The 25228-nt window shown below is 53.7% G+C and overlaps 1 protein-coding gene across 5 annotated transcripts in view; it reads right to left on the bottom strand.

The window, feature by feature from the left end:
- ZNF423 (zinc finger protein 423) overlaps window positions 1-25228 on the bottom strand; it is a 273642-nt gene that overhangs the window by 212060 nt on the left and 36354 nt on the right. For 3 of the 5 annotated variants that reach the window (XM_076054968.1, XM_076054972.1, XM_076054971.1), the window contains exon 2: window positions 6287-6477. In XM_076054968.1, coding sequence (XP_075911083.1) covers window positions 6287-6326 — 40 coding nt within the window. In that variant the 5' untranslated portion in view covers window positions 6327-6477. Of the gene's footprint in view, window positions 1-6286; window positions 6478-8310; window positions 8477-8541; window positions 8633-25228 lie in introns of those variants that run through there. The other 2 variants (XM_076054970.1, XM_076054969.1) reach the window with 2 other exon arrangements.

Here is a 25228-nt window from a genome sequence, read left to right as displayed (position 1 = left end):
CGCTGGTACCGGCCATTGGCAAGTACCACTCAGCTCCACATCCTCCTGTACCACATCACTCCATCTCTTTTCCAGGTCGTGCTGTGCCCGTTTAGCCCCCTCGATCCAGGCCAAACAGAAGCTGCTTTGGTATATGTTGGCTGGGCGTGTGGGCCTACATGACCCAGCCAACTCAGCCTCGCATTCTGGAGGAGCTCACTGATGATGGGACTGTGTCCAGGTCTTTCAAGAATCAATGAGCTCCACACACTGTAATCCAGCCCTCGTTAAACCCCGGATGGATCGTAGGCAGGCCGGCCTGAATGTTTCAAACCAGCACGAAATGTCCCTTTAGAGGGCTCCACATTTTGCAAGAATAATGGGAGGGAGGCCCATGGCAGTGGCCTTGAAGACCTGAAGCTTCGTGTGGAGTTAAGTCAGGTGGCTTCCACGCAGCAGCATTACGCAGCCGATAACAAGATCACGCCACTCGACTGATTTTGAGTGGGAACTCTGCTGCCACATAAGAGCTGGCCGGAAGCACACTGCCCAGGTACGGCAACTTCTCCACTCTCTCCGCGACTGCGGAAGATTTGATGACAAACACACACTCGGGCCAGGCGCTTAGTTTTGGTGGGGCTCATGGTAAGACCCCCCCACCTCTAAGTGTCACCCTTAAGCTTTCAGCAGCCGCACCTCCAACTCCTTCTCCGAGTGAGCAGCAATCACCCGGATCGTCGGCATACACAACATGGTTGACCAACACGGGGCCATCTCAACACTGAACCCGGGCATCGATCAGCTTAACAGTGAATGCGTTCCAGATTATTTTTTTGTTTAAATCCCTCTGGTACAGCCATGAAAAGCTTCTCAAACCACGTGGTTAGTCTGCGCAAACACACCACCATCCATTCTTTAGAAGTCCACTGGGGAGGCCATCTCTTCCCGGCAATAATTTCCTGGTTTCTATACTTTTCGAAAGATGGCACATCAGCCAGCCACTCACCGGGGGTGACCACTTCCTCAAATATTTGAGGCACGGCAGCCCCAGCAGGGTCATCCCCACCTTTGCCCAATGATGTTATCTGGGCCAAGAGGTTTCCCCTCCCACAAGATCGCAAAGAAACGTTCAGCAAACCTGCAGACCTGTTCCTTGGGGGGGAGGGGTCAAAGATCAGATAGTGAGAGATATAGAACTGCTGATGGAATTAAAGAGGGATTTGTGATCGCCGGCTATTGAGGCAGATTCCATCTACTCAGAAACCCACAAACTGCTCCTACCACTCATTCTTGCAAGAGGAAAAGGCTCTCTGAACTTCTGAGCGAAGGCTGCAGCAAAGCCTCCTCATTTTCCACCATGGGATACTGTAAATGGCGAGAGTGGGTCTGTCACTTTTTTGCAGCCAGCCGGAACACCTCCTCTGTCAGCTACGGTCCCTGAGGAGGTCTGGAACGCGTACCCAAAATCAGTCATTGTGCAGCTGCATGAGCCACAGTCCTAAACCTCGCCCATTTCCCCTCGGTATCAAGGGGAGGAGAGGGGGGGGGGGGACGGACAATACCAACCTCAGCTACAAATGATTATAAAAATTGTTGCTTGCAACGTTCATCGACTGAGAGTAGGCCACTGCGTTGGAAAAACGGCAGGCGCATATCACAGACGAAAAGCCAATGGACAGTGGGCAGATCAGCTCCATGGCTAGATCCTGGTGTCAAGGGCATGGGCTCGCACCCGCATATTCTGTCACCATTTAGTCCAGCAGATGTTCTTTCTTGGAGCCGGCGTGCATGCATAATGTTGCGTGGATGTGCCAATGCCGTAGCAGCGTGTTGGTGATTACAAGCCCAAAGGTCTAGCAGCCTCCTATTTGTTGTCGTTGTTACTCGGCCGATCTGGCCCATGCCTTCCAATCACTCCAGCCAAGGTGCCTGCGTCATGACCCACTCGGACATTAAAGTCACCCAACTGGATGACTCTATGCCGAGTGGCCACCAAAGCTAGCCAGGTCATAGAAGGCATCGGACTCATCGGCCTTGAGTGCATCCCCTCCACTGACGTTCATCTTCGAGGGGGACGGGATCCACCACGACCACCACCACCCATTGCTCGCCTCCCATTAATGGGGAGGCGAGCCCACAGTGGCCTGGAACTCGCAGCTTCCCATACCTCAGCACCACTTTCAAATGCCCCTTTTATGATATTGCTCAGAAGAGCCAACCCCCTTGTTGTTTGACAGTTTCCTGCCACCGAGTGGAGGACTGTCCACCCCTCATGGTGACCAGAGCTAGAGCCGGTCCATCGGGCCTCCTGAATGCCACAGAGATCCAGGCGGTAGCGGTCCAGCTCCCGACAGAGGAGAGGCAGCCTCTCCTCCAGCAGTGAGCGTTCGAAGTTTCCACGTGGCCACTGCCAGTGGCTTTTTGCTGTTTCTGGAGGAACCCCGAGGGAGCCAGGTTCAGTCTCCTGCCTCTGCCAAATGGGGTTTGGCCAGGTAGGAAATGTCGTAGACTCCTGCCCCTCCCCCCCGAGGCCATCCAGCACAAGCCGAGGGGGGGGCCTTATACTTTAGTTGAAGGTGGAGCGGTCAGAATCTGTCTGTAGACACCCCCCCCATCCCCCCCCCCGTTGCACTCACACACACATATATACAAAGACCCACGCCCCTCTCCCCGTACAGCCTGTAACAGGCTGCTGGGGCGAGCGCTGTTAGGGAGCACCGATGAAGGATGGCATGGCACACGAGGAGGTACCCACACAAACACGAGCACCCAAATCTCCATTTAAATATATGAAAAAGGCAAAGTTGTGATTGTGTGTTTCTGTTCAAAATGTTTAACGTACTTCCCGACATGCAACAAACTTCAAATTTGCCGTGTGGGTACTTTCCAGACTGTACACCATGCACACATTCTAAAAATACACTTTGGGGTTTTTTTTGGGGGGGGGGATGTTCAATAATGCGTAGATTTTTTTTCACGGCAAGTGAGCTGTGACGTCAAATCTGTCACGTGACCCGTGCACGTGGAAGCATAACGCATTGTAGTGTAGTGGTTAGCGCGCTGTGTATGTGTCTGTGTGTGTGTCTGTCTGTGTCTGTGTGTGTCTGTGTGTGTCTGTGTGGAAGCGTAACGCATTGTAGTGTAGTGGTTAGCGCTACGCCGCGCTACGAACCCGGCGACCCCGAGTTCGATTCCCGCTCACGGCCACCACCGGTGACGATTGCGTCAACCGCTCCTGGGAGACTCCCCTAGGTCGACTCAGCCTCAAACGAGTAACTGGTGCGGTGTGTGAACACCGCCACTGGGGAGACTAAGGCGGCCCGCCCGTGGTGCATCCAAGTCCCGGGCGAAGCCAGGTAGTAGTACAGCTCGTAACATATACAGACACCATGTGTCGGCAAGTCCCATTCACTTACCCACGCACAACAACAACAACAACAGACGCCATTCGCCACTAAGTGGCGGTGGCGTCACCACGACGCCTGTGCCAGGCCATGTGCACCTTGAGGCCACGTGAAGTGTCGAACGCCCGCTGGCAGGAGGTCACGGGGCAGACCCAGGTGCCACGGGTCGACTGACTGAGATGGCTGGCTGGTGCACCACCTGTGCCCTCTAGTGTGCCAACCTGCTGTGCTTTAGCCACCCGGCGCTCTGCTCGTTGTTGTGAGCGTCGCTCCTCCGCCCTCCGTTGTTGTTGGAGGGCGACTGCCTCCAACTGCCCAGTAGCAGCGTCCTTCACGAGCCTCCTCCACAGAGGCCGATCTTGACACCGCTAGTACCGGTCATCGGCAAGTCCACTCAGCTCCACGTCCTCCTGTACCACATCAATCCATCTCTTCTCTAGCCCGTGCCGCGCCCGTTTAGCCCCCTCGATCCGGCCGAACAAAAGCTGTTTCGGCATGCGGTGGCTGGGCATGCGGGCTACATGACCCAGCCATCGCAGCCTTGCCCGCCGGAGGAGCTCACCGATGGGACCTTGCCCAGATCTTTCAAGGATTTGTGAGCTCCTCACACAATCCAGCCTGGTAAAACCCAGGATGGATCGTAGGCAGGCCAGCCTAAATGTTTCTAACCGGCGAAGATGCTCCATTAGGGGGGGTCCACGTTTCACAAGCGTAGAGAAGGTAGCTTCCACACAGCGTTACGCAACCGATGAAAAGATATTGCCGCTCGACTGATTCGGAGTGAGACCTCTGCTGTTAAACTGGAGCCAGTCATAAGCACACGCACTCACACAGACACACACACACATATAACCACCCACACACATGCACAACAACAACCGGCTATGTGCACTTGAAGTCCACGTGAAGTGTTGAGTGACCCCTGACAGATCACGGGACAGATCCAGGTGCCATGGGTTGACTTACTGAGATGACCGACAGATGCACCACGCCTCACACACACACATAAACCCAGCCACACACGGATACAACGCAGCCACACACACACAGACAGTACACCCAGCCACACACACACACACGTGCCAAGTCAGATGCACACAGTACACCCACACACATACAGCCAGACACACACAGCACACCCATCCACACACACACAGTAACACACAGTACACACACACAGTACACACACACAGTACACACACACTACACAGTCACACACAGTCACATACAGTACACACACACAGTACAGTCACACACAGTCACATACAGTACACACACACAGTACACACACACAGTACACACAGTACACACAGAGTACACACACACACTGTACACACACACCCTGTACACACACAGTCACACAGTACAAACACAGTTCACACAGTACACACACACTGTACACACAGGTCACACAGCACACACACACAGCACACAGTCACACACACAGTACACACACAGTACACACACACAGTACACACAGTTCACACAGTACACACAGTACACACACAGTACACAGTACACACAGTACACACACAGTACACAGTACACACAGTACACACACACACAGTACACAGTTCACACACACAGTACACAGTTCACACAAAGTACACACACACAGTACACACACACAGTTCACAGTACACACAGTACACACACAGTACACACACACAGTTCACCCAGTTCACACACAGTACACACACACAGTACACACTCACAGTTCACACAGTACACACTCACACACAGTACAAACACACAGTACACACACAGTACAAACAGTACACACAGTACATACACACAGTTCACACACACAGTACACACAGTACACACACACAGTACACACACACAGTACACACACAGTACACACACACACACAGTACACACACACAGTACACACACACACAGTACACACACACAGTACACACACACACAGTACACACACACAGTACACACAGTACACACAGAGTAGACACACACACACACAGTACACACACACAGTACACACACACACAGTACACACACACACAGTACACACACAGTACACACACAGTACACACACAGTACACACACACACACAGTACACACACACACAGTACACACACACAGTACACACACAGTTCACACACACAGTACACACAGTACACACACACAGTACACACACAGTACACACACACACACAGTACACACACACAGTACACACACACACAGTACACACACACACAGTACACACAGAGTAGACACACACACAGTACACACACACAGAGTAGACACACACACAGTACACACACACACAGTACACACACACACACACAGTACACACACACACAGTACACACACACACACAGTACACACACACAGTACACACACAGTACAAACAACACACACAGTACACACACACAGTACACACACACAGTACACACACAGTACAAACAGTACAAACAGTACACACAGTACACACAGAGTACACACAGAGTACACACACACACAGTACACACACAGTACACACACACAGTACACACACACACAGTACACACACACAGTACACACACAGTACACACACACAGTACACACACAGTACACACACACAGTACACACACAGACAGTACACACACAGACAGTACACACACACACACAGTACACACACACAGTACACACACAGTACACACACACAGTACACACACAGTACAAACAGTACACACACACAGTACAAACAGTACACACACACAGTACACACACACTACACACACACAGTACACACACACCTACACACACACAGTACACACACACACACAGTACACACACACACAGTACACACACAGTACACACACACAGTACACACACACAGTACACACACACAGTTCACAACCCCCGCCACACCCCCCACCCCCACCGGTGTCCCCTCTCACCTTTGAGAGCGCGCGGCTTCGCCTGCTTCCTTCGCGACATCGCGGACTCCTCCTCCCCCCTCCTCCCCTCCCCCCTCCTCCTCCTCCCCCTCCTCCTCCTCCCCCTCCTCCTCTCCCCCTCCTCCTCCTCCTCTCCCTCCTCCTCCGTCTGCCGGCCTCGCCTCGCCCCTCTGCCTCCTCCTCCTCTCTCGCTACACAAATACAACAACACCACCAGCAGCAGCAATTATCTCTCTGTGTGTGTCTCTGTGTGTGTCTCTGTGTCTCTGTCTGTGTCTCTGTGTCTCTGTCTGTGTCTGTGTGTCTCTGTCTGTGTGTGTCTCTGTGTGTGTGTCTCTGTGTGTGTCTATGTATCTCTGTCTGTGTCTGTGTGTCTCTGTCTGTATCTATGTGTGTGTGTGTCTCTGTGTGTGTGTCTCTGTGTGTGTGTCTCTGTCTGTGTCTGTGTGTGTGTGTCTCTGTGTGTGTGTGTCTCTGTGTGTGTGTGTCTCTGTGTGTGTGTCTCTGTGTCTCTGTCTGTGTCTCTGTGTGTGTGTCTCTGTGTGTGTGTGTCTCTGTGTGTGTCTGTGTGGCTCTGTCTGTGTGTGTCTATGTGTGTGTCTCTGTGTGTGTGTCTCTGTGTGTGTGTCTCTGTGTCTGTGTCTGTGTGTGTGTGTCTGTCTCGCTAACAGCACTTGCCCCTACAGTCTGTTAAGGCTATATGGGGGATCTTTTTATCTTTGTCTGCGTGTGTGTTTCTGTCTGTGTGTGTCTCTGTGTCTCTGTCTGTGTGTGTCTCTGTGTGTGTGTCTCTGTGTCTGTGTGTGTCTGGGTGTGTGTCTGTGTCTGTGTGTGTGTCTCTGTGTGTGTCTCTGTCTGTGTGTTTCTGCGTGTCTTTGTGTCTCTGTCTGTCTCTGTCTGTGTCTCTGTCTGTGTGTGTCTGTGTCTCTGTGTGTGTGTTTGTGTGTGTCTCTGTGTGTGTGTCTGTGTCTCTGTGGCTGTGTGTGTGTCTGTGGCTGTGTGTGTCTCTGTCTGTGTGTGTCTGTGTGTCCGTGTGTGTCTCTGAGTCTGTGTGTCCGTGTGTGTCTCTGTTTAGTGGGGGAGCGGTAGTGTAGCGGTTAGCGCTACGCTGCGCTATGAACCTGGCGACTCGGGTTCGATTCCCGCTCACGGCCAACACCAGTGACGATTATCTGAACCGGTCCCGGGCCTCCCCTAGGTCGACTCAGCCTCAAATGAGTACCTGGTGCGGTGTGTAAATATCGCCACTGGGGAGACAAAGGCGGTCGGGCGTGGTGCTGGCCACCCACCCCCTCGTGTACCGATCCGGCCTTCATAGGTGCTGCTCGCTAACAACACTTGCCCCTACAGTCTGTATGTGTCTCTGTGCGTGTCTGTGTGTCTGTGTGTGTGTCTGTGTGTGTCTCTGTGTCTTTGTGTGATTATCCCCTGTGGGTGGTGGTGGATGGTGGTGATGCTGGTGGGTGGTGATAATGGTGATGGTGGTAGGTGGTAGTGATAATGATGATGGTGGTAGGTGGTAGTGGTGATGGTGGTAGGTGGTAGTGATGATGGCGATGGTGGTAGGTGGTGGTGATGATGATGGTGGTAGGTGGTAGTGATGATGGCGATGGTGGTAGGTGGTGGTGATGATGGTGATGGTGGTAGGTGGTAGTGATGATGGTGATGGTGGTAGGTGGTGGTGATGATGGTGATGGTGGTAGGTGGTAGTGATGATGGTGGTGGTGGTAGGTGGTGGTGATGATGGTGGTAGGTGGTAGTGATGATGGTGATGGTGGTAGGTGGTGGTGATGCTGGTGGTAGATGGTGGTGATGCTGGTGGTGATGGTGGTAGGTGGTAGTGATGATGGTGATGGTAGTAGGTGGTGGTGATGCTGGTGGTGATGCTGGTGGTGGGTTGGTGATGATGAAAATTTTGTTTTAGGCGGCTGGATGTGGTGGCAGCTGTTGTGGCTGAGTGGTGGTTGCTGTTCTTGTTGTTGTTGTTGTTTCGTGATGGTGGTGGTTGGATGGGAGAAGCGTACCCAGAGTTGTACGAGAGAAGGGGAGGGAAAGATGGTGGTGGTGGTGGGATGTTTTATGAAGGACGGTGGAGGCTGATGATGGAGCAGGCGAGAGAGGGGAGAGAGCCGAGGAGAGATGGACACTCAGCGCCCTTTCTACTCCGCCGGGGAAGCAAGCCCAGGGTAGAGGGTGGTGGTGGTGGGGTGGGGGTGGTGGGTGGGGGTGGTGGGTGGGGGTGGTGGGGGCACCACCTCGTGCTGTGCCCGCGCAATGCGCTTCTGCTGCTCGCTGTGTGGGTGTTGATGAGAGACTCCCTGTGGAGTGGGTGGGTTGCCTTGCTCGCTGGGGTGGGTTGTTGGGTGGGTTGGGGGATGGGTGAGTGAGTGGGTGGGTGGGTGAGTGAATGGGTGGGTGGGTGAGTGAATGGGTGGGTGGGTGAGTGGGTGGGTGGGTGAGTGAGTGGGTGGGTGGGTGGGTGAGTGGGTGGGTGGGTGAGTGGGTGAGTGGGTGGGTGGGTGGGTGAGTGGGTGGGTGGGTGGGTGAGTGAGTGAGTGGGTGGGTGAGTGGGTGGGTGGATGAGTGGGTGAGTGGGTGGGTGAGTGGGTGGGTGGGTGGGTGAGTGAGTGGGTGGGTGAGTGGGTGAGTGGGTGGGTGGGTGAGTGGGTGGGTGAGTGGGTGGGTGGGTGGGTGAGTGGGTGAGTGAGTGGGTGGGTGGGTGGGTGAGTGAGTGAGTGGGTGGGTGAGTGGGTGGGTGAGTGGGTGAGTGAGTGGGTGGGTGAGTGAGTGAGTGGGTGGGTGAGTGGGTGAGTGGGTGGGTGGGTGAGTGGGTGAGTGGGTGGGTGGGTGAGTGGGTGAGTGAGTGGGTGAGTGAGTGGGTGGGTGAGTGGGTGGGTGGGTGAGTAGGTGAGTGGGTGAGTGGGTGGGTGGGTGGGTGAGTGGGTAGGTGGGTGGGTGAGTGAGTGGGTGGGTGGGTGAGTGGGTAAGTGGGTGGGTGGGGTGGGTGAGTGAGTGGGTGGGTGAGTGGGTGGGTGGGTGGGTGAGGGTGAGTGGGTGAGTGGGTGGGTGGTGGGTGGGGGTGAGTGGGTGGGTGAGTGAGGTGGGGGGTGGGTGGGTGGGTGAGTGGGTGGGTGGGTGGGTGGGTTGGGGGGATGGGTGGGTTGGGGGGGATGGGTGGTGGGTGGGTGGGTGGGTGAGGTGGGTGGGTGGGTGGGAGTGAGTGGGTGGGTGGGTGGGTGAGTGAGTGGGTGGGTGGGTGAGTGGGTGGGTGGGTGGGTGGGTGGGTGGGTGGGTGGGTGAGTGGGTGGGTGGGTGGGTGAGTGGGTGGGTGGGTGGGTGAGTGAGTGAGTGGGTGGGTGGGTGGGTGAGTGAGTGGGTGGGTGGGTGGGTGAGTGAGTGGGTGGGTGGGTGGGTGAGTGGGGTGGGTGGGTGGGTGAGTGAGTGGGTGGGTGGGTGGGTGAGTGAGTGGGTGGGTGGGTGGGTGAGTGAGTGGGTGGGTGGGGGGGGTGGGTGGGGGGGGTGGGTGGGTGGGGGGGGTGGGGGGGTGGGGGGGGTGGGGGGGGGTGGGTGGGGGGGGTGGGTGGGTGGGGGGGGTGGGTGGGGGGGGTGGGTGGGTGGGGGGGGTGGGTGGGTGGGGGGGGTGGGGGGGGGGTGGGTGGGGGGGGTGGATGGGTGGGGTGGGTGGGTGGGTGGGTGGGTGGGGTGGGTGGGTGTCTGGGTGGTTGGTTGTTGGGTAAGTTGTTGAGTGGGTGAGTTAGTTTGGTGATCAGGGCAAGCGTAATGGTGGTTTTGAGTAAAATGGGGGATGGTTGTGGGATTGGTGGTAATGGTGAGCGTGGTGGTGGTGGTGAGAGTGGTGGTGGTGAGAGTGGTGGTGGTTTTGGTGGTGAGAGTGGTGGTTGTGGTAGTGGTGAGCGTGGTGGTGAGAGTGGTGGTGAGAGTAGTGGTAGTGGTGGTGGTGAGAGTGGTGGTGGTTTTAGTGGTGAGAGTGGGGGTTGTGGTAATGGTGAGCGTGGTGGTAAGAGTGGTAGTGGTGAGAGTGGTTGTGGTGGTGAGCGTGGTGGTTGTGGTGGTGGTGGTTGTGGTGGTGGTGAGAGTCCACCACACAACTTGTGCCGTACCACCTAGACCCGGCACACACACACACACCCCACACACACCCCACACACACCCCACACACACCACACACACACACACACACACACCACACACACCACACACACCACACACACCACACACACCACACACCACAAACACACACCACACACACACACACCACACACACACCACACGCACACCACACACACACCAGACACACCACAGACACCACACACACACCAGACACACCACACACATCGAGAGGGGGGACGGGGGGGAGAGGGGGGATGAAGGAGGGGGGAGTGGAGGGGGGGTGGAGGGGGGGTGGAGGAGCGGGGGGGGGTGGAGGAGGGGGGGGTGGAGGAGGGGGGGGTGGAGGAGGGAGGGGGTGGAGGAGGGGGGGGTGGAGGAGGGGGGGGTGGAGGAGGGGGGGTGGAGGAGGGGGGGGTGGAGGAGGGGGGTTGGAGGAGGGGGGGGTGGAGGACGGGGAGGGGTGGGGTGGAGGAAGGGGGGTGGAGGAGGGGGTGGGGTGGAGAGGGGGGGGCGGAGAGGGGGGGGGAGAGGGGGGGTGGAGAAGCGGTGGGGAGAGGCAGGGGGTGGGGGCAGGCGGTACAGAGCTAGAGAACACCCACAGCAGTGCGCTGCGTGTGACCCACCTCCGACAACTACTCCAAGGTAGACTCCGTTACACAGCAGAGACCCATAGACTCACCACACAGAGACCCATGGACTCACCACACAGAGACCCATAGACTCGTCACACAGAGACCCATAGACTCACCACACAGAGACCCATAGACTCGTCACACAGAGACCCATAGACTCGTCACACAGAGACCCATGGACTCACCACACAGAGCCCCATATACTCGTCACACAGATACCCATAGACTCACCACACAGAGACCCATAGACTCGTCACACAGATACCCATAGACTCACCACACAGAGACCAATAGACTCGCCACACAGCCACCCATAGACTCACCACAACAAACACCAACAACAGCCAACACCGGCCACTATCGGCCACCACCAACAACCACCAACCACTCAGACCTCGCGACCCTCACGTGAAGCAACAGCAGCGAGAGCCCATGGGAAAAGTTTGCGTGGTCGTTGATTGCTCAGTTCCCGAGAAGGCATCCACCCAACCACCTCGGCCACAAGCCAACCACTCAACCACCGCTCAACAACGTCACCACTCCAGGCAGCCCGCTCCTGAACCACCCCAGCAAACTAATAACCCAGCCAGCCACTCAATAACCACCCCAGCCAACTAACAACCCAGCCAGCCACTCAATAACCACTCAGCCAACTAACAACTCAGCAAGCCACTAAATAACCACCCAGCCAACTAACAACCCAGCCAGCCACTCAATCACCATCCAGCCAACTAACAACCCAGCTAGCCACTCAATAACCACCCCAGACAACTAACAACCCAGCTAGCCACTCAATAACCACCCAGCCAACTAACAACCCAGCCAGCCACTCAATAACCACCCACCCAACTAACAACCCAGCCAGCCACTCAATAACCACCCAGCCAACTAACAACCCAACCAGCCACACAATAACAACCCAGCCAACTAACAACCCAGCCAGCCATTCAATAACCACCCAGCCAACTAACAACCCAGCCAGCCACTCAATAACCACCCAGCCAACTAACAACCCAGCTAGCCACCCAATCACCACCCAGCCAACTAACAACCCAGCTAGCTACTCAATCACCACCCAGCCAACTAACAACCCAGCCAGCCACTCAATCACCACCCAGACAACTAAAAACCCAGCCAGCCACTCAATAACCACCCAGCCAACTAACAACCCAGCAAGCCACTCAATAACCACCCAGCCAACTAACAACCCAGCCAGCCACTCAATCACCACCCAGACAACTAACAACCCAGCAAGCCACTCAATAACCACCCAGCCAACTAACAACCCAGCCAGCCACTCAATAACCACCCAGCCAACTAACAACCCAGCCAGCGAGTCTATAACCACCCAGCCAAATAACAACCCAGCCAGCCACTCAATAACCACCCAGCCAACTAACAACCCAGCCAGCCACTCAATAACCACCCCAGCCAACAAACAACCCAGCCAGCCACTCAATAACCACCCAGCCAACTAACAACCCAACTAAGCCACTCAATAGCCACCCAGCCAACTAACAACCCAGCCAGCCACTCAATAACCATGCAGCCAACTAACAACCCAGTTAGCCACTCAATAACCACCCCAGCCAACTAACAACCCAGCAAGCCACTCAATAACCACCCAGCCAACTAACAACCCAGCTAGCCACTCAATAACCACTCAGCCAACTAACAACCCAGCAGGCCACTAAATAACCACCCAGCCAACTAAAAACCCAGCCAGCCACTCAATAACCACCCAGCCAACTAACAACCCAGCTAGCCACTCAATAACCACCCCAGACAACTAACAACCCAGCTAGCCACTCAATAACCACCCAGCCAACTAACAACCCAGCCAGCCACTCAATAACCACCCACCCAACTAACAACCCAGCCAGCCACTCAATAACCACCCAGCCAACTAACAACCCAGCCAGCCACACAATAACAACCCAGCCAACTAACAACCCAGCCAGCCATTCAATAACCACCCAGCCAACTAACAACCCAGCCAGCCACTCAATAACCACCCAGCCAACTAACAACCCAACTAGCCACTCAATAACCACCCAGCCATCTAACAACCCAGCCAAACCACTCAATAACCATCTAGCCAACTAACAACCCAGCTAGCCACCCAATCACCACCCAGCCAACTAACAACCCAGCTAGCTACTCAATCACAACCAAGCCAACTAACAAACCCAGCCAGCCACTCAATCACCACCTAGCCAACTAACAACCCACCCAGCCACTCAAAAAAACCCAGCCAACAAACAACCCAGCCAGCCAGTCAATAACCACCCAGCCAACTAACAACCCAGCCAGCCACTCAATAACCACCCAGCCAACGAACAACCTGGCCAGCCACTCAATCACCACCCAGACAACTAACAACCCAGCCAGCCACTCAATAACCACCCAGCCAACTAACAACCCAGCAAGCCACTCAATAACCACCCAGCCAACTAACAACCCAGCTAGCCACTCAATAACCACCCAGCCAACTAACAACCCAGCCAGCCACTCAATCACCACCCAGACAACTAACAACCCAGCAAGCCACTCAATAACCACCCAGCCAACTAACAACCCAGCCAGCCACTCAACAACCACCCAGCCAACTAACAACCCAGCCAGTGAGTCAATAACCACCCAGCCAAATAACAACCCAGCCAGCCACTCAATAATCACCCAGCCAACTAACAATCCAGCTAGCCACTCAATAACCACCCAGCCAACTAACAACCCAGCAAGCCACTAAATAACCACCCAGCCAACTAACAACCCAGCCAGCCACTCAATAACCACCCCAGCCAACTAACAACCCAGCCAGCCACTCAATAACCACCCAGCCAACTAACAACCCAACTAAGCCACTCAATAACCACCCAGCCAACTAACAACCCAGCCAGCCACTCAATAACCACCCAGCCAACTAACAACCCAGTTAGCCACTCAATAACCACCCCAGCCAACTAACAACCAAGCAAGCCACTCAATAACCACCCAGCCAACTAACAACCCAGCTAGCCACTCAATAACCACTCAGCCAACTAACAACCCAGCAAGCCACTAAATAACCACCCAGCCAACTAAAAACCCAGCCAGCCACTCAATAACCACCCAGCCAACTAACAACCGAGCTAGCCACTCAATAACCACCCCAGACAACTAACAACCCAGCTAGCCACTCAATAACCACCCAGCCAACTAACAACCCAGCCAGCCACTCAATAACCACCCACCCAACTAACAACCCAGCCAGCCACTCAAAAACCACCCAGCCAACTAACAACCCAGCCAGCCACACAATAACAACCCAGCCAACTAACAACCCAGCCAGCCATTCAATAACCACCCATGCAACTAACAACCCAGCCAGCCACTCAATAACCACCCAGCCAACTAACTACCCAGATAGCCACTCAATAACCACCCAGCCATCTAACAACCCAGCCAAGCCACTCAATAACCACCTAGCCAACTAACAACCCAGCTAGCCACCCAATCACCCCCCAGCCAACTAACAACCCAGCTAGCTACTCAATCACCACCCAGCCAACTAACAACCCAGCCAGCCACTCAATCACCACCTAGCCAACTAACAACCCACCCAGCCACTCAATAAAAACCCAGCCAACAAAAAACCCAGCCAGCCAGTCAATAACCACCCAGCCAACTAACAACCCAGCAAGCCACTCAATAACCACCCAGCCAACTAACAACCCAGCTAGCCACTCAATCACCACCTAGCCAACTAACAACCCACCCAGCCACTCAATAAAAACCCAGCCAACAAAAAACCCAGCCAGCCAGTCAATAACCACCCAGCCAACTAACAACCCAGCAAGCCACTCAATAACCACCCAGCCAACTAACAACCCAGCAAGCCACTCAATAACCACCCAGCCAAATAACAACCCAGCTAGCCACTCAATAACAACTCAGCCAACTAACAACCCAGCAAGCCACTACATAACCACCCAGCCAACTAAAAACCCAGCCAGCCACTCAATAACCACCCAGCCAACTAACAACCCAGCTAGCCACTCAATAACCACCCCAGACAACTAACAACCCAGCTAGCCACTCAATAACCACCCAGCCAACTAATAACCCAGCCAGCCACTCAATAACCACCCACCCAACTAACAACCCAGCCAGCCACTCAATCACCACCCAGCCAACTAACAACCCAGCCAGCCACTCAATAACCACCCAGCCAACTAACAACCCAACTAAGCCACTCAATAACCACCCAGCCAACTAACAACCCAGCCAGCCACTCAATAACCACCCAGCCAACTAACAACCCATTTAGCCACTCAATAACCACCCCTGCCAACTAACAACCCAGCAAGCCACTCAATAACCAACCAGCCAACTAACAACCCAGCTAGCCACTCAATAACCACTCAGCCAACTAACAACCCAGCAAGCCACTCAATAACCACCCAGCCAACTAACAACCCAGCCAGCCACTCAATAACCACCCAGCCAACTAACAACCCAGCCAGCGAGTCAATAACCACCCAGCCAAATAACAACCCAGCCAGCCACTCAATACCCACCCAGCCAACTAACAATCCAGCTAGCCACTCAATAACCACCCAGCCAACTAACAACCCAGCAAGCCACTAAATAACCACTCAGCCAACTAACAACCCAGCCAGCCACTCAATACCCACCCAGCCAACTAACAATCCAGCTAGCCACTCAATAACCACCCAGCCAATCAACAACCCAGCAAGCCACTCAATAACCACCGCAGCCAACTAACAACCCAGCCAGCCACTCAATAACCACCCAACCAACTAACAACCCAGCCAGCCAGTCAATCACCACCCAGCCAACTAACAACCCAACTAGCCACTCAATAACCACCCAGCCAACTAACAACCCAACTAGCCACTCAATAACCACCCAGCCAACTAACAACCCAGCCAGCCACTCAATAACCACCCAGCCAACTAACAACCCAACTAGCCACTCAATAACCACCCAGCCAACTAACAACCCAGCCAGCCAGTCAATAACCACCTAGCCAACTAACAACCCAGCTAGCCACCCAATCACCCCCCAGCCAACTAACAACCCAGCTAGCTACTCAATCACCACCCAGCCAACTAACAACCCAGCCAGCCACTCAATCACCACCTAGCCAACTAACAACCCACCCAGCCACTCAATAAAAACCCAGCCAACAAAAAACCCAGCCAGCCAGTCAATAACCACCCAGCCAACTAACAACCCAGCAAGCCACTCAATAACCACCCAGCCAACTAACAACCCAGCTAGCCACTCAATCACCACCTAGCCAACTAACAACCCACCCAGCCACTCAATAAAAACCCAGCCAACAAAAAACCCAGCCAGCCAGTCAATAACCACCCAGCCAACTAACAACCCAGCAAGCCACTCAATAACCACCCAGCCAACTAACAACCCAGCAAGCCACTCAATAACCACCCAGCCAAATAACAACCCAGCTAGCCACTCAATAACAACTCAGCCAACTAACAACCCAGCAAGCCACTACATAACCACCCAGCCAACTAAAAACCCAGCCAGCCACTCAATAACCACCCAGCCAACTAACAACCCAGCTAGCCACTCAATAACCACCCCAGACAACTAACAACCCAGCTAGCCACTCAATAACCACCCAGCCAACTAATAACCCAGCCAGCCACTCAATAACCACCCACCCAACTAACAACCCAGCCAGCCACTCAATCACCACCCAGCCAACTAACAACCCAGCCAGCCACTCAATAACCACCCAGCCAACTAACAACCCAACTAAGCCACTCAATAACCACCCAGCCAACTAACAACCCAGCCAGCCACTCAATAACCACCCAGCCAACTAACAACCCATTTAGCCACTCAATAACCACCCCTGCCAACTAACAACCCAGCAAGCCACTCAATAACCAACCAGCCAACTAACAACCCAGCTAGCCACTCAATAACCACTCAGCCAACTAACAACCCAGCAAGCCACTCAATAACCACCCAGCCAACTAACAACCCAGCCAGCCACTCAATAACCACCCAGCCAACTAACAACCCAGCCAGCGAGTCAATAACCACCCAGCCAAATAACAACCCAGCCAGCCACTCAATACCCACCCAGCCAACTAACAATCCAGCTAGCCACTCAATAACCACCCAGCCAACTAACAACCCAGCAAGCCACTAAATAACCACTCAGCCAACTAACAACCCAGCCAGCCACTCAATACCCACCCAGCCAACTAACAATCCAGCTAGCCACTCAATAACCACCCAGCCAATCAACAACCCAGCAAGCCACTCAATAACCACCGCAGCCAACTAACAACCCAGCCAGCCACTCAATAACCACCCAACCAACTAACAACCCAGCCAGCCAGTCAATCACCACCCAGCCAACTAACAACCCAACTAGCCACTCAATAACCACCCAGCCAACTAACAACCCAACTAGCCACTCAATAACCACCCAGCCAACTAACAACCCAGCCAGCCACTCAATAACCACCCAGCCAACTAACAACCCAACTAGCCACTCAATAACCACCCAGCCAACTAACAACCCAGCCAGCCAGTCAATCACCACCCAGCCAACTAACAACCCAGCTATCCACACAATAACCATCCAGCCAACTAACAACCCAGCCAGCCACTCAATAACCACCCAGCCAACCAACAACCCAGCTAGCCACTCAATAACCAACCAGCCAACCAACAACCCAGCCAGCCACTCAATAACCACCCCAGCCCACTAACAACCCAGCTAGCCACTCAATAACCACCCAGCCAACTAACAACCCAGCCAGGCACTCAATAACCACCCAGCCAACTAACAACCCCGCCAGCCACTCAATAACCACCCAGCCAACTAACAACCCAGCCAGCCACTCAATAACCACCCAGCCAACTAACAACCCAGCCAGCCACTCAATAACCACCCAGCCAACTAACAACCCAACTAAGCCACTCAATAACCACCCAGCCAACTAACAACCCAGCCAGCCACTCAATCACCACCCAGCCAACTAACAACCCAGCTAGCCACATAATAACCACCCAGCCAACTAACAACCCAGCCAGCCACTCAATAACCACCCAGACAACTAACAACCCAGCTAGCCACTCAATAACCACCCAGCCAACTAACAACCCAGCCAGCCACTCAATAACCACCCAGTCAACTAAGAACCCAGCCAGCCACTCAATAACCACCCCAGCCAACTAACAACCCAGCTAGCCACTCAATAACCACCCAGACAACTAACAACCCAGCTAGCCACTCAATCACCACGCAGCCAACTAACAACCCAGCCAGTCACTCAATAACCACCCAGACAACTAATAACCCAGCCAGCCACTCAATAACCACCCAGCCAACTAACAACCCAGCCAGCCACTCAATAACCACCCAGACAACTAACAACCCAGCCAGCCACTCAATAACCACCCAGACAACTAACAACCCAGCCAGCCACTCAATAACCACCCAGCCAACTAACAACTCAGCCAGCCACTCAATAACCACCCAGCCAACTAACAACCCAGCTACCCACTCAATCACCACACAGACAACTAACAACCCAGCCAGCCACTCAATAACCACCCAGCCAACTAACAATACAGCTAGCCACTCAATAACTACCCAGCCAACTAACAACCCAGCAAGCCACTAAATAACCACCCAGCCAACTATCAACCCAGCCAGCCACTCAATATTCACCCCAGCCAACTAACAACCCAGGCAGCCACTCAATAACCACCCAGCCAACTAACAACCCAACTAAGCCACTCAATAACCACCCAGCCAACTAACAACCCAGCCAGCCACTCAATCACCACCCAGCCAACTAACAACCCAGCTAGCCACATAATAACCACCCAGCCAACTAACAACCCAGCCAGCCACTCAATAACCACCCAGACAACTAACAACCCAGCTAGCCACTCAATAACCACCCAGCCAACTAACAACCCAGCCAGCCACTCAATAACCACCCAGCCAACTAAGAACCCAGCCAGCCACTCAATAACCACCCCAGCCAACTAACAACCCAGCTAGCCACTCAATAACCACCCAGCCAACTAACAACCCAGCTAGCCACTCAATCACCACGCAGCCAACTACCAACCCAGCCAGCCACTCAATAACCACCCAGACAACTAATAACCCAGCCAGCCACTCAATAACCACCCAGCCAACTAACAACCCAGCTAGCCACTCAATAACCACCCAGCCAACTAACAACCCAGCCAGCCACTCAATAACCACCCAGACAACTAACAACCCAGCCAGCTACTCAATAACCACCCAGACAACCAACAACCCAGCCAGCCACTCAATAACCACCCAGCCAACTAACAACCCAGCCAGCCACTCAATAACCACCCAGCCAACTAACAACCCAGCTACCCACTCAATCACCACACAGACAACTAACAACCCAGCCAGCCACTCAATAACCACCCAGCCAACTAACAATACAGCTAGCCACTCAATAACCACCCAGCCAACTAACAACCCAGCAAGCCACTAAATAACCACCCAGCCAACTGTCAACCCAGCCAGCCACTCAAAACCACCCCAGCCAACTAACAACCCAACTAGCCACTCAATAACCACCCAGCCAACTAACAACCCAGCTAGCCACTCAATAACCACCCAGCCAATCAACAACCCAGCAAGCCACTCAATAACCACCGCAGCCAACTAACAACCCAGCCAGCCACTCAATAACCACCCAGCCAACTAACAACCCAGCCAGCCAGTCAATCACCACCCAGCCAACTAACAACCCAACTAGCCACTCAATAACCACCTAGCCAACTAACAACCCAACTAGCCACTCAATAACCACCCAGCCAACTAACAACCCAGCCAGCCACTCAATAACCACCCAGCCAACTAACAACCCAACTAGCCACTCAATAACCACCCAGCCAACTAACAACCCAGCCAGCCAGTCAATCACCACCCAGCCAACTAACAACCCAGCTATCCACACAATAACCATCCAGCCAACTAACAACCCAGCCAGCCACTCAATAACCACCCAGCCAACCAACAACCCAGCTAGCCACTCAATAACCAACCAGCCAACCAACAACCCAGCCAGCCACTCAATAACCACCCCAGCCCACTAAAAACCCAGCTAGCCACTCAATAACCACCCAGCCAACTAACAACCCAGCCAGGCACTCAATAACCACCCAGCCAACTAACAACCCCGCCAGCCACTCAATAACCACCCAGCCAACTAACAACCCAGCCAGCCACTCAATAACCACCCAGCCAACTAACAACCCAGCCAGCCACTCAATAACCACCCAGACAACTAATAACCCAGCCAGCCACTCAATAACCACCCAGCCAACTAACAACCCAGCTTGCCACTCAATAACCACCCAGCCAACTAACAACCCAGCCAGCCACTCAAAAACCACCCAGACAACTAACAACCCAGCCAGCCACTCAATAACCACCCAGACAACTAACAACCCAGCCAGCCACTCAATAACCACCCAGACAACTAACAACCCAGCCAGCCACTCAATAACCACCCAGCCAACTAACAACCCAGCCAGCCACTCAATAACCACCCAGCCAACTAACAATACAGCTAGCCACTCAATAACCACCCAGCCAACTAACAACCCAGCAAGCCACTAAATAACCACCCAGCCAACTATCAACCCAGCCAGCCACTCAAAACCACCCCAGCCAACTAACAACCCAACTAGCCACTCAATAACCACCCAGCCAACTAACAACCCAGCTAGCCACTCAATAACCACCCAGCCAATCAACAACCCAGCAAGCCACTCAATAACCACCGCAGCCAACTAACAACCCAGCCAGCCACTCAATAACCACCCAACCAACTAACAACCCAGCCAGCCAGTCAATCACCACCCAGCCAACTAACAACCCAACTAGCCACTCAATAACCACCCAGCCAACTAACAACCCAACTAGCCACTCAATAACCACCCAGCCAACTAACAACCCAGCCAGCCACTCAATAACCACCCAGCCAACTAACAACCCAACTAGCCACTCAATAACCACCCAGCCAACTAACAACCCAGCCAGCCAGTCAATCACCACCCAGCCAACTAACAACCCAGCTATCCACACAATAACCATCCAGCCAACTAACAACCCAGCCAGCCACTCAATAACCACCCAGCCAACCAACAACCCAGCTAGCCACTCAATAACCAACCAGCCAACCAACAACCCAGCCAGCCACTCAATAACCACCCCAGCCCACTAACAACCCAGCTAGCCACTCAATAACCACCCAGCCAACTAACAACCCAGCCAGGCACTCAATAACCACCCAGCCAACTAACAACCCCGCCAGCCACTCAATAACCACCCAGCCAACTAACAACCCAGCCAGCCACTCAATAACCACCCAGCCAACTAACAACCCAGCCAGCCACTCAATAACCACCCAGACAACTAATAACCCAGCCAGCCACTCAATAACCACCCAGCCAACTAACAACCCAGCTTGCCACTCAATAACCACCCAGCCAACTAACAACCCAGCCAGCCACTCAAAAACCACCCAGACAACTAACAACCCAGCCAGCCACTCAATAACCACCCAGACAACTAACAACCCAGCCAGCCACTCAATAACCACCCAGCCAACTAACAATCCAGCCAGCCACTAAACAACCACCCAGCCAACTAACAACCCAGCCAGCCACTCATTAACCACCCAGCCATCTAACAACCCAGCCAGCCACTCATTAACCACCCAGCCAACTAACAACCCAGCCAGCCACTCAATCACCACCCAGACAACTAACAACCCAGCCAGCCACTCAATAACCACCCTAGCCAACTAACAACCCAGCTAGCCACCCAATCAACACCCAGCCAACTAACAACCTAGCCAGCCAATCAATCACCACCCTGCCAACTAACAACCCAGCCAGCCACTCAATAACCAGCCAGCTAACTAACAACCCACCCAGCCAGTCAATAACCACCCAGCCAACTAACAACCCAGCCAGCCACTCAATAACCACCCAGCCAACTAACAACTCAGCCAGCCACTCAATCACCACCCAGACAACTAACAACGCAGCTAGCCACTCAATAACCACCCAGCCAACTAACAACCCAGCAAGCCACTAAATAACCATCCAGCCAACTAACAACCCAGGCAGCCACTCAATAAGCACCAAAGCCAACTAACAACCCAACTAGCCACTCAATAACCACCCAGCCAACTAACAACCCAGCTAGCCACTCAATAACCACCCAGCCAACTAACAACCCAGCAAGCCACTCAATAACCACCCCAGCCAGCTAACAACCCAGCCAGCCACTCAATAACCACCCAGCCAACTAACGACCCAACTAGACACTCAATAACCACCCAGCCAACAAACAACCCAGCCAGCCACTCAATCACCACCCAGCCAACGACCAACCCAGCTAGCCACACAATAACCACCCAGCCAACTTACAACCCAGCCAGCCACTCAATAACCACCCAGCCAACTAACAACCCAGCTAGCCACTCAATAACCACCCAGCCAACTAACAACCCAGCCAGCCACTCAATAACCACCCCAGCCAACTAACAACCCAGCTAGCCACTCAATAACTACCCAGCCAACTAACAACCAAGCCAGACACTCAATAACCACCCAGACAGCCACTCAATTTTCACCCAGCCAACTAACACCCCAGCCACCCACTCAATAACCAGCCAGCCAACTAACAACCCAGCTAGCCACTCAATAACCACCCAGCCAACTAACAACCCAGCTAGCCACTCAATCACCACCCAGCCAACTAACAACCCAGCCAGCCACTCAATAACCACCCAGCCAACTAACAATCCAGCCAGCCACTCAATAACCACCCAGGCAACTAACAACCCAGCCAGCCACTCAATAACCACCCAGCCAACTAACAATCCAGCTAGCCACTCAATAACCACCCAGCCAACTAACAACCCAGCAAGCCACTAAATAACCACCCAGCCAACTAATAACCCAGCTAGCCACTCAATCACCACCCAGCTAACTAACAACCCAGCCAGCCACTCAAAAACCACCCAGCCAACTAACAATCCAGCTAGCCACTCAATAACCACCCAGCCAACTAACAACCCAGCCAAGCCACTCAATAACCACCCCAGCCAACTAACAACCCAACTAGTAACACAATAACCAGCCACCCAACTAACAACCCAGCCAACCACTCAATCACCACCCAGCCAACTAACAACCCAGCTAGCCACACAATAACCAGCCAGCCAACTAACAACCCAGGCAGCCACTCAATAACCACCCAGCCAACTAACATCCCAGGTAGCCACTCAATAACCACCCAGCCAACTAACAACCCAGCCAGCCACTCAATAACCACCCAGCCAACTAACAACCCAGCTAGCCACTCAAAAACCACCTAGCCAACGACCAACCCAGCCAGCCACTCAATAACCACTGAGCCAACTAACAACCCAGCTACCCACTCAATCACCACCCAGCCAACTAACAACCCAGCTACCCACTCAATCACCACCCAGCCAACTAACAACCCAGCAAGCCACTCAATAATCAACCCACCCAACTAACAACCCAACTAGCCACTCAATAACCAAACAGCCAACTAACAACCCAGCAAGCCACTCAATAACCACCCCAGCCAACTAACAACCCAGCCAGCCACTCAATAACCACCCAGCCAATTAACAACCCAGCAAGCCACTCAATAACCACCCCAGCCAACTAACAACCCAGCTAGCCACTCAATAACCACCCAGCCAACTAATAACCCAGCAAGCCACTCAATAACCACCCCAGCCAACTAACAACCCAGCAAGCCACTCAATAACCACCCAGCCAACGAACAACCCAGCTAACCACTCAGTAACCACCCAGCCAACTAACAATCCAGCTAGCCGCTCAATAACCACCCAGCCAACTAACAACCAGGCAAGCCACTCAATAACCACCCCAGCCAACTAACAACCCACCCAGCCACTCAATAACCACCCAGCCAACTAACAACCCGACTAGCCACTCAATAACCACCCAGCCAACGAACAACCCAGCCAACCACTCAATCACCACCCAGCCAACTAACAACCCAGCTAGCCACACAATAACCAGCCAGCCAACTAACAACCCAGCCAGCCACTCAATAACCACCCAGCCAACAAACATCCCAGCTAGCCACTCAATAACCACCCAGCCAACTAACAACCCAGCCAGCCACTCAATAACCACCCAACCAACTAACAACCCAGCTAGCCATTCAATAACCACCCAGCCATCGAACAACCCAGCCAGCCACTCAATAACCACCGAGCCAACTAACAACCCAGCTACCCACTCAATCACCACCCAGACAACTAACAACCCAGCCAGCCACTCAATAACCACCCAGCCAACTAACAACCCAGCTAGCCACTCAATAACCACGCAGCCAACTAACAACCCAGCCAGCCACTCAATAACCACCCCAGCCAACTAACAACACAGCTAGCCACTCAATAACTACCCAGCCAACTAACAACCCAGCCAGACACTCAATAACCAGCCAGACAGCCACTCAATTTTCACCCAGCCAACTAACACCCCAGCCAGCCACTCAATAACCAGCCAGCCAACTAACAACCCAGCTAGCCACTCAATAACCACCCAGCCAACTAACAACCCAGCTAGCCACTCAATAATCACCCAGCCAACTAACAACCCAGCCAGCCACTCAATAACCACCCAGCCAACTAACAATCCAGCCAGCCACTCAATAACCACCCAGGCAACTAACAACCCAGCCAGCCACTCAATAACCACCCAGCCAACTAACAATCCAGCTAGCCACTCAATAACCACCCAGCCAACTAACAACCCAGCAAGCCACTAAATAACCACCCAGCCAACTAACAACCCAGCCAGCCACTCAATCACCACCCAGCCAACTAACAACCCAGCTAGCCACACAATAACCAGCCAGCCAACTAACAACCCAGCCAGCCACTCAATAACCACCCAGACAACAAACATCCCAGCTAGCCACTCAATAACCACCCAGCCAACTAACAACCCAGCCAGCCACTCAATAACCACCCAACCAACTAACAACCCAGCTAGCCATTCAATAACCACCCAGCCATCGAACAACCCAGCCAGCCACTCA

This window comes from Petromyzon marinus, chromosome 69, assembly GCF_048934315.1.
Source record: "Petromyzon marinus isolate PM22_M1 ecotype Great Lakes invasive population chromosome 69, UKy_Petmar_22M1.pri1.0, whole genome shotgun sequence".
Taxonomy (NCBI): domain Eukaryota; kingdom Metazoa; phylum Chordata; class Hyperoartia; order Petromyzontiformes; family Petromyzontidae; genus Petromyzon; species Petromyzon marinus.
The sequence above is the reverse complement of the archived record's forward strand: the minus strand, read 5'-3'. Positions and strand labels throughout refer to the sequence as shown.